At 32.9% G+C, this 11,831-nt stretch overlaps 1 protein-coding gene across 2 annotated transcripts in view; it reads right to left on the bottom strand.

The window, feature by feature from the left end:
* Window positions 1-3,886: 3,886 nt before the first annotated feature.
* LOC128998262 (bifunctional purine biosynthesis protein ATIC) overlaps window positions 3,887-11,831 on the bottom strand; it is a 33,383-nt gene continuing 25,438 nt past the window's right edge. For both annotated transcript variants that reach the window (XM_054424316.1, XM_054424317.1), the window contains exons 10-13: window positions 9,951-10,117; window positions 8,070-8,173; window positions 6,459-6,619; window positions 3,887-5,258 (exon numbers count right to left, since the gene is read on the bottom strand). In XM_054424316.1, coding sequence (XP_054280291.1) covers window positions 5,139-5,258; window positions 6,459-6,619; window positions 8,070-8,173; window positions 9,951-10,117 — 552 coding nt within the window. In that variant the 3' untranslated portion in view covers window positions 3,887-5,138. The remainder of the gene's footprint in view (window positions 5,259-6,458; window positions 6,620-8,069; window positions 8,174-9,950; window positions 10,118-11,831) is intronic.

The following is an 11,831-nucleotide window of genomic DNA, read 5'->3' as shown; positions in this document are numbered from 1 at the left end:
AGTGTTCCTAAAATTGTAAAACAAGTTGGGATAAATCTTTAGTGATATTTCAGTTTTTTTTTTCAGATGAAAACAAGAGTATTGCCAGATTCAGATGACAAGCTTTTATAGTTTATTTGATTATTGATAAATAACACAAAAATACTTATTTAACTTCCAGGTATTTAAAATTATTATTAACCGAAATATATTATTTTCATTGTGTTAAAAACACCATTAATGTATAAGGGAACAGTTTCTCGTTAAAGTAAAATTTTTCTTAATTTCAATTACAGATTTGTAAAATGATGTTATGTAAACTATTAAGTTTACATGTAATGATGTAACATCGCTGAACTATTTTTATAGCTTATTACTTGTACGAGGGTGGTTTTTTTTAGTATGGGCCGTTTTGCATCCGCAAAAATAAAGATTTTTAAGCTATCGAATTCTTGCGTTTGGGATAGGGTAAGTGATACGTTTTTTTTACCACAAGAAACATATCCAATGCTGACATTCATCGCCAGATGACTGAAGTTTATGACCCTGATGCAATGATAGCGGGGAAATTGCAGAAATAGGCTAGGGAGTTTAAAAATAGCTGTGAAAACTTTCCATTTTTAGAAGGAATTCTGTTTTTGGTGGGATCCAGACTTCTGACAGAAGACCACAAAGGAAAATGGATATCACAGCCATTTTTACACTCCATAACCCTCCTCACCTTACCCTCATTCAATGCATTAAGGTCATAGCCTTCAGTCATCTGGCGATGAATGACGGCATCGGATATGTTTCTTATAATAAAAAAAATATGGATCATTGACCTTACCTTGCATGTGGGGAGATTTGATAGTTTAATTTATTTTAAAAGCACACAGCAAAGCGTTCATGTGAGCTACAGAGCTGCAAATGGTGTCATTTTCATTCTGTTCACAAATGATGCCATTAAGTGGCGAAGTAGCTCGTTGCGGCGTATAAGCAAACTACAGATTTATTTACAAAATTGACCCTTGCTTAAAAAAACCTCCCTCACAATTAAATTTGTACTGGGAAGGTTAAGATGTAATTGTAATTTTTGTACCTTAAATGTTACCCAGATATTTTCTGGTAATAGTTATTTAAATGTTGAATATTTGTTTTTTTGCTATTTATTACACTATGTTATATTACCATTTACGCTACTTTTGAATTTAATTGTTGGTAATGGTTAATTTATGCTGTTAAAGGAATAATTACGGACGGTGTTAATCAATAATGTCAAACCAGCTGCTGTTTCAGGAAGTGGTTTGATTTAGTAGTGTTTTATTATTTTACATGGTATTTGTGCAATCCTGTTTGATTTAATTTTCCCTAAAATTCTAATCATACACATACTTGTTTTTCAATAAAATATATTTACCAAATACTATTCCTACAAATATAGACAACTTAAGGTAAGGAGGTACTCCTATCCGTTTCCATGATAATGTAAGGTACATCTTCTCAAAACATTATGCATCCAATCAAGATAAAATTATGTACACAGTAGCTTCCGACCTTTATACATACGCTTAGTTTGTCTGATAAACAAACAAAAATGTATTCATAAAAAAATATATAAAAAAAAATATTATTGTTTGAAAATACAAAATTATTTTACTGAATTACAAATACGAATCAGTGTCCTTTGGTTAATACACTTAAAGATCACTTTAATACAAGCTCAAGTACCGTACTGTTTGTAATTTATTTTGTCTATTTCTCAGCAAACATATGAAGTTATGTACTTGAACTTTTAACAGTAAACAAAACTAAATTGCAATTACTGTTTAGGGGTGTAAAAGTTCAGAAATGATTCCTGAAACAGCATAATTTTACTGTTTTGAAAGCACAACGCAATTGGTTAACGTTGCTGAGCTTTGCTGACTTATAACAGGGTTCCATTGGCTTTTGGGACCATTGTGATAAATATATGTTTATGTATAAACAAAAGTTAGTTTTATTTGTAGAAAGCCTATCTACAAAAGTTTAATAAAGTGTTTGATACAGCAGCTAAAACCTACAACCTTTTAAGCCAACATCCAAAGATGATTCCTATGTTTAGTAGACAATGATGACGATGCAAGCTATAGTCGTGGACTGGGTATCTCTGAACCAGAAAAAGGCGACCTACCTACCTCGGCTATTGTAGGGTGGCCTGCCCGGCCGACCGTAATTAATGACGGTTGGCTGCGCTCAACGAAAACAACTACTAGATACCCTATACCAAAAACGTAAATTAAGTTATTTACAAAAGTTAATTATTAATATTCATTATCATATTATGTTTAGTTAAAAAAATATTGATTATTTTGATACTAAATTTGATGTAAATTGGCCAATTTTGACCAATTTGTACCACGAAACCATTGATTTTCTGTTTATATTTCCTTATTTCGTTGTTATTTCATTCATGCAGAAGAAAAGCACCACAACTAAAAACATACAATTATACAGGAGAGCGTTTTAAAGTTTTCATATTAACAGATAAAATCAATTTTTTGGTACTTATTTGTTTATGCTAAAGGAATAACTTATCATAAAAATTCTAATAAATAAGTATATCCTATTTTATTTAGTAAAAGTAGGAAATACAGCTTGTAGATCGCATACAGCAACAACTACATTATTTTCCTTGGTCTCCTGTCTCTAATCATTTTAGAAACAGTTTTTGTATGCTGCTTATTTTTATATTATATTTCACAACCGGTAGGCCTATTTAGTATTAGTTAAATTTTAGCAACAACTTTCACACTGTGCTCTGTTTTAATTTCTGTTATATTGTTTTTTTTGTACTATGTGTCTTTGCATTTTGATCATTTTAACTTAGAATCAGTAGAAATATTGTACAGTGAATTAAGTTAGGTACAGATTATATTAAAATATTTATTTTGGTTATGATTAAATAAAAAATTTATTACAATCATACATAGGTATTTTTATCCCTCCATATACTCACGCTTTGATATGAATTATATTCAATTTACATTGCTTATTAAAAATTAGTCTTTAAAAGAAAATTAGTTCGGCGGTACAAATTGGTCAAAATTGGCCGATTTACATACTGGTATTGGGTACCTAGTAGTTGTTTTCGTTGAGCGCAGCCAAGTGACATAATTAGGGTCGGCCGGGCGGGCCACCCTACAATAGCCGAGGTAGGTAGGTCGCCTTTTCCTGGTTCAGAGATAACCAGTCCACGACACAGCATCCCTAAAACTTTGATAGGCCCTATCATTTTAAAAAACGAAAAATATGTTTTTAAAAGTCAGACGAATCTTGGTAATCCCACCATATGGGATTTAAGAAAGCTGTGGGATTGTAAACTATTACATATTGCTAGAGATTTCAAAATAAAAAACCCAAATAAACCTTAGCCAAGGTAAAATGTCGACAAAGCTGTGCAGTGTAAATGTTTTGGACTTAACAAAATAAACTCAAGTATGGTGATAAATTTTGATTGGAGTGTAAAGTCTGTAAAGCCATAACACATATCATGCTGAGAAAATAATTGATTCACTATGTTGTCATTCCTATTACGAGAGACTGCAGATGACCTATATGTTTAACTGCATAATATATGTGTGGGTGTGTGGTTGTCAAACTTGTGATGTTTTGATTTTTGTATTCTGATCTGATGATGGAACTGCAAGCTCTGAAATGTACATAGTCAATTACCACGTTGTTTGAACTATGATGCAGAAAGGTTAGTAACTTAGAGTATTCTGATGAAAATAAGTATTTATTTGAATTTGAATCAATAAGACCCACCTAAACTTTGGACTGTATGTAAAGAACTGTCTTAAAACAATGGTTAGTTGAAAAGGAAAGGGGTTATTTATATACAGTATATATAACTAGGGAGGGGGGAAATCCAAGGAAAAATACTAAGCACAGTTTACCAACAATTTATATATTGATAACACAAAGTATAATCTCAACATAGAACACTTGAGAAAATAAATGAAAACTATTACATAAAGTATATATGTTTAACTAGTAAATTATGAAACATACTCAAAACAGAATCTTCATATAAAAACAATAAGATAACAATATAAGATTCTTAACAAGAACATTGAGCATTGAGACCTTTGTACAAAATCTGAAAATATTCTACTGCTGTATGATGTCCAGGGAACAAGGTATTCCAAGGATATTATATGGTACTTGGTTCCAGCCAACCACGGGGGCAGTGCATTTCATTCAATCGTTCATTTAATGTAGGCAAATTAAAAAGTATTCTTAAAATGTCAATACCTGCTTAAATTATTGTAATTAGTGTAAAAAGAGACCACTGATGCTTCTGTTTCTGAGCAGCTTCATGCCTAGCAGTCTAGGTTTTCTAAGCCCTGTGCACTGTGTAGCCTACTCAAAAACATAGAATTTAATGTGGCCATTTTCCAAGACCCTTCCTCAGTGCGCTCCTACACAACTGGACAACTTTTTGAACAATTATATACAATTGAAATACAACTTTATTTATTTGTAAATACTTGATTACCAATTCTTTAAAACAAACAAACTAGGGATACTAGGCCCCCACGACCTACCAATACCTACTAGGCCTAGGAATACCAGGGGGAACTAGGGATATTAAAGACCCGGAAGTGTATGTGAATTCTTATTCTCCTTTTCTGATTGATGGTTTTAGAATTTTCTGAGACGGGAATCTTGTGACATTAACATGACCCAAAATTCACAATGCCGCCACAATTGAGGAAGACAACCCTGATGTCACCGAGGTTATGGATGATTCTGGAATCAGCTTCGACTTTTAAATCATGAAGTACAGAGAGTTGACAAGTCTTTTGATGCCCCCAGTACGGTATCAAAGGTTTTTAGACTTAATTTTACAGGAATTGGGCCCAGCTCTATTGTCAAAGGTTCAAATATATTTTGGGTCCAAAGACTCTTCAATATAATCACTAGTTTAGCAGAGTATAAATGAGCGATTAAATAACATTATTTAATTATTTTCTATTAGGGGATTGTGTTGGTCTCTTTTTCAAACACTAACAAACAATTATTTTACACAGGTATTTTACCAGAAGAATGCTTTTTATTTGTGCTTCTGATATTACACACTTTTAATATGTCATGGAATGTACCTCTTTTGAGTCATGTATGGAGGAATCTATGGACTAGTGATGGAAGAGCCGCAAATTGGTGTGGGCAAGCACTATTCCGTATTGGTCACAGGCCTTGATAACATCAGGGTCGTTATTGGAGCCACTGGGTGCGGCGATGTAGCGAGCTCCACTCTGTAAGCAGATATAACTCAAATATTAACACCTGCACATGTGTTTTTTGTGACAAATAAGAACACATAAAGAATGAATAGTTGTATAGAAAAGTGACACTAGAGATCAATTACCTAATATTCGGTTATCCAACCTTCCTTGTTGTTTAACCTTCCCTGTGGAAGTACCATAACAGGGTGTATAATATTTTTAAAATTGAAATTCCAGTTTCAGGTTCTCGCGTCAATATTTCCCACATGAACATTATATAAATTCCTGTGTGAATGTTTAGTTCCAAACCAATTTAATGCAGCTTAAGTACATCAATATATATCACATTTGTATATATATATATAATTGATCCAAAGTTCAGTGAGTTAGTGTTAAAAATATAATAATCCTTATTATAGTAGGTCACGAAAACATTGTATCTCTTGATAGCAGCAAAATCCTGAACACTAGTAGTACGCTTATTCTGCGCGTAACGGAATGAGTGAACGTGAGCACAACAATGGAAAAGTCCACCCGCACTTACCGGTGTCACTGGTGAACACAATGTTATTTGTATGGGAAAATCAACCAAATCTCAGTTAACAACAATCATAACTTCTCATTCATTAATTAACCAAAATCATTGGTAAAATTTGTGGTGGATTTCCAAAAATTATCGATAGGTGGATAGGTTTCTGTATTGTTTCTGTACAAAACGTCTTTTGTAAATTCATCTCTTTAAAATCATACACAACAGTTTAACCAATTAATGTTTGTTTTTAGAAATGTTTCCTTATTTGTTATTAGGCCTATCATAAACAAAAAGAAGCCTAACTGAACTAATCTAACTTAACCTAATTGCCGCAGCACAGTGTAAAAGAGTCTTCTTAAAAAGATCATATGACTTGAATTGAGGTTTAATAAAATACGCCCGCCGCAGCAAACCTGCAGACTAAACGAATTTCAACTTGTCTGATTACATTTTTACTAAAATATTTCCATAAATAAATGAGACATATTTATTCCCAAATTAAATAACATTAGATTTAACATTTAACGAAAATGCTTATTATAAAATACTTCTCAACATTTGAACCTTAATATTTAGTATTACGTTACTTCTCAACAGTTAAAATACACACAGAACTTAATTTTCAATCTTTGGAAAACAAACTTTGTGTAGTTAAATATGAACATGCTAATGCCACACAACAATAAATAACAACATACCAGCCTTGCACGATCAACATTGTCTCTAAAGGGGAAGAAGGCATCAGAAGCAACAGCGACGTTGTCCAACTCTTTCATCCACTGTTGTCTTTGCTCCTTAGTAAGAGGAGGAGGAACTTTCTCAAACATCCCTTTCCAAGTAGCTTCATCCATGTCCTTACCTGAACATAAGTAACTCTTTATTATTTTCAGTTTACCAGTACAGTTAGAGAACCAGTGATGTAGAGAACGATATTATCTTGTAAAAGGAAGCCTTGAAGCATTTAAGTTTAAGAAAGAACTCAAATCAGTACAGGTAGTGAACTGAGAGGGGTAGGCCAGTATAATACAGTAGAGTCCCGTTAGTCCGAAATGGTTGGGACCCATTTCGGATTAAATGTTTTTTTATTTTTTTGAAAGGCACGAGCCCGGGAATGTTTTTGACATTACTTTAGGCTAGACTTAGGGGCTGTAGCATTATCACTTAAATAAAATCCATATGTGATTTGGCGGGATTGGAACCCAGGACGAAAATGAAAAAAATGGCAAAATATTTGCTAAAAATCCTCTATAAAACAAGTCTATCTCGCCCGGGCTAAGCCCAGCTAATATTACTGTAGCTCGGCCGGCCGCTACAGAATACTTTGACCAGGTACAGCTAACTGTGTTAAAAGTTTAATAAAAATAAATAAAAATAAAATTTTTGGTTTTGGATTAAGCAGACTTTTGGATTACCGATGTTCGGATTATCGGGACTCCACTGTACTGCTATAAAAACCAGAGCAGTTACAATATGTACTTTGTTTTAAGAATGTTATAGTATCAACATCAACCATGGAATCAACAGATAGGTGCACTTTTCTTGGCATTCCAGTCATGTTATAAATCAAATGTTTTGATGATTCTAAAATCCACCATTCAAACAGGACTAAGAACAAAAACTAGCTATGTGTCAGTTCTATCTTTTAACGGTTCAAATCCGGTTTGGTTCATGGCCAAAAAAGGTTCTCGGTTATAATAAAAATATTTACACGGCAACATTTTTTTTACACTTGGGAGTTTATTTTAAAATTATTATGCTTCTGTTGGTAGCAGTACTTCCACCTCCACATTCTTTAAAATGACACCATTGAACCTTATATCTTAAGTTTACAGCATGGTTATACATGTCTTGTAAAATAATGCTATGATTAAGAGAAAAAAATTATTTCAGAGATTAACCTCACATTATTAGGCTGTATCAAGTACATGCTATACATATAATTTGAGCTATCTAAACAAAATAATACAGTAGCGTAGTAACAAATAAACCATAGTCTATAAGGAACCAACGCAAAAGGCTCTCTCTCCTCCTTAGTTGAAAATGCTGTCAGTGACAGTGAAATATTCTAATATTTTGTGTATATAGTGTAATGTTTTGTCTATTCTTTACCAGTTTGGACTCTTTCCCATACAGTTAAGGCCATTCTCACCAAACTTTCTTAAAACCTAGACCCTTGTGCTCTATGTTACATCCTTAACACAAAAGACAGTGTGATTTCAGGTCTAAATTACAGGAACATTCTTCAATGAAAATGAAAGCCCATAACTAAAGATTACGCAAATACTCTATGAGTTTTCTATTTTACCTACCAACTGTATCAAGCACATAATTGTCGACTGCATTGGACATTTCTGCCCTCTTAATTCCTTTCTTGAATTCCATCTTTAAAACTTGAGGGTGCTGTCTCATCCACCTGTAGAAAAACAAGTTTATCAAAAGAGTGTTGTAATATAAAAGGAACTTAATAATATCTGAAGCGCTGAATAACATCTGTATATTGAAAACACACATTTTAGGTTTATGTTGGTAAACCAACTTATCAGTTGTAATTACTACATAATTACACTAGCCACCATAACCGTGCTTCACAACAGGAAGAGAGCGCTGAAGAGAATAATTAATTATGTTCTATAGATCTGCTATATGACATTATTTACTAATACATATATGTCCACAATTTTTATGAAACACTAACAAAATAATTTTTTATCACCTCTGGTTTATATCAATTTGGCAATTATAATATTAATTATTAAGTGTATTCATAAGAGTAACATAGCAATTTTGGAGGCTATTGGGGCAGAGTCCTAGGAGAGTATTAAAATTGAAATATGCCTATGTCCATAAGGCCTGTGGTTCATTGGCTCTATTCATGGACAAAATATCAATTGGTCAAGTAGTTTAGTTTTCACGTAATGAACCATCTGACATAGTCCTAACTTTCACATTTATAATTTTGGTTTCGACCATCCAAGTTATCTATCTACATTATTAAATGTCATCATAGTGCACTAAAAATAAAAACACGCAACTCTGTTTCCCAGACATTATTTGGGGAAACAAACATTAAAACACAATACATTTTTGTAAACGTTTTGAAAAAGAAAAAATTAAGTTAATAAATGATGCACTTAAAAAATAAAATCCCCTATTCCCAAAATATCACAAATTATTTATGAAATTAAAAACATAAACATAACTGATAACTGTAAACAATCATACTTTGACAGTTGTTATTGTGTATCAAACTTGTTTGTAAAAAGAAAATTGTGCTGCACTCTGTTGTTAAACCTTGTAACTTTTTAATGTTATTGAACATCAAAGAACCCAACATTTATTTTGTTGAAAAAGCTCTCAATATTTTTTTATTTAAAAAAATATGAATACCATAAGCACATGGGAAACTTTAGAGCCACTGGGTCTGAGCTCAAAAGGATTTTTACACAAGAATAGTCCCATTGGTTAATGGGGAATATAATATATATCATCATGCCAAATTTAAGCCCAATCCGACCAGTAGAATATGTGATCGAGCCCCAAACTAACAAACACACAAACTTTCAGCTTTATAATATCACAGAGTATGATAAAAGTCCTATTGTGACTATTATGAGAAAGAGTGGCTAAAAGAGCCATACATCCTAGAAGCCTATTGCCCAGACATATAAGGCAACCATGTACAGGTGATGCTTTAAAACCCTACATAGTGTAGTTGGCATTATAATTCGATGAAAGTGCCAGCTAAATAACTTATGAAAGGTTGTGTTGTAATGTAAATAATAAAGTTAACAGCTCAGATAGATATTTCCCAATAGTTTTTTTGTCTTTTACATTCCAAAAAAGTTCTTGACATAACAACTTATTACATGACATGGCAATTCATTGGATGCTTTATATTTAAGTTTTTCCCTGACTTGAGCTTGACACAATCAAAAATATCAGGCCCACATACTTTTTTTAATATTTAAATATTCGCTAATATTCACCATAATTTATCATAATATTTTAGATTTTGCAAACTCATAGCACTTTTTACTTTCCAAATAATAATTATGCTCAATCTAGACCTTAAAAAAACTACCCATCAAACCAAACAAAAACTAAGGGGATCCTAGTAAAAAAAAACAGACAATGACGACAAAGTTTGTATAAACTTAACACCACATGTGGATGGATGGATCCATACTAACCAGTTGTCTGCTTTGTCACCCGCAAGTCTTGTGCAGTGAATGCGAGACTGCTGACCTGCTCCGATGCCGATCACTTGGCCATCACGAGCGTAGCACACTGAATTGCTCTGAGTGTATTTGAGAGCAATAGTAGCGACAATCAGGTCTCTTAAAGCAGCCTCAGGAACCTATCAAGAGAGGTCAGATGCAATCATGTTATTATATAAGATAATTATTTGAGAAATATTATTACGTAAAAATAAAATACGTACGAGTCAGCAAAACTACAAGGTAAACGAATTGCCAAATGGTGTTTTGAATTTTGATTTATAAAGGTCAATAGTAGAAGAAAGATTTTAGCTTTGATACACACCAAATAGAAATATAAAGTTGGATGAATTTTTGTATGCTACTACATGCCACATGGACCAAACAGTTTTTATGTTGTAAGCCTACCATAAAATAAAAAGTTTGCTGACTTTGTTGAAGATATATCTACAAACACTCCATCCACATTAATTAGTTAATACAAAATGAGGATCAACCGGGCGGCAGACCAACCGTGGTCAATAGATGTCTCTTAAATTATGCTACATAACCTCAAAATTTGTATAAATTCAAATTGTGTTTCTTCAGTCTAATATGTTGAAATGCACAGTATATTAAACTATTTCTGACCATTTTTATATGCAGTAGGTTACCCCATTATTGTTTTTGAAACACTACAGTTCATTTGAAAAAGACAAATGGAAGGAAAATAGCCATGATAGCCTCAAGGTCAAACTATCTATCTACTTGTACTGACTGCTCATTAAACAAATCTGTGTGCTGTGATTTGCTATGTCACAACAGTTTATGATTGGGTGATTAGTCACCATGGCAACATGTTGAATGTGTAGATGAAAAGAAACCAAAGAAAGAAAGAATAGAAGAACAAAGAGAATGAATAAGTGGTTGTTTTACATTGTTATCTTTATCTTATTTTATGACTGTTGTTATTAATGTAAGACTGTAAGTACTATGATTTTATGCTGTTTATGAGTTATCTAATGTGGTTTTATCGACATTTAGAACAGCATATCCTATGATGACTGCGGTAGCAGTAGTTTACTAGACTTTCTATTGTTCTGTTCTTTACGTGATTTATTGCTGTACAGTGTTTAGCGATTTTTGTTTTGTTTGAGTAAGTGTGATTTTAAATGTTACAGCTTTTATTACGGAACCAAAGTTAATGACTTAACATCACAATTGTGCAATATTATCTGCATTTTGATGATGTAAAATGCAAATTAATTATCACATTAATATCCATTTTACAGTATTAGGCGTTTTTATGGGTTTTCAGTACTGTTGTACCCATGCTGGTTAAACAGTCACTACCACACCGTGGTTTTCAGTTATCCCCCCCGTTACCCCGGATCAAGGTTCTACTGTATGTGGCTTGAAAACCAACGATATCACAAATAAGGATTCTTCGCTTGCATTTTGTTGGTTAAACATTTCTCACATGGAAGAAAATGTAGTGCGTTAAATTGCGTTAATCATTTTTAATGTTCCGGTAACCCATAGAATTGAAATGTGATATACTCAGTTACCTGTATTAATAATCTAAATCGACTCTAGTATAAATAAACTTGAAAATTCCAAGATGTTGGGTAAAAAACCAAGCTCCTTCTCATGGTCTGAATATTTATAAAATAAAACAAACAACTGATTGTTACCAGAGACCTACTAGCCTGTGTGGGTTTTCAAAGGCAGAAAGGTATCAAAGGTATCATTTTGTATGGGTCACATGAGTAAGCTGTAATGGAAGGGGTCGAATATTGTAAAGAGGAAGTGTTTGGCAATGTTGTGTGAGTAGGCTGGTAGTGTTGTTAAACAATAACTTGTTGTGCTGACCTA

Source organism: Macrosteles quadrilineatus, unplaced genomic scaffold (assembly GCF_028750875.1).
Source record: "Macrosteles quadrilineatus isolate MER2022 unplaced genomic scaffold, UCM_ALF_1.0 Scaffold_7__1_contigs__length_78375512, whole genome shotgun sequence".
In the NCBI taxonomy this organism is placed as follows: Eukaryota; Metazoa; Arthropoda; class Insecta; order Hemiptera; family Cicadellidae; genus Macrosteles; species Macrosteles quadrilineatus.
Note: the sequence above shows the minus strand (reverse complement) of the source record. Positions and strands in the feature narration are given on the sequence as shown.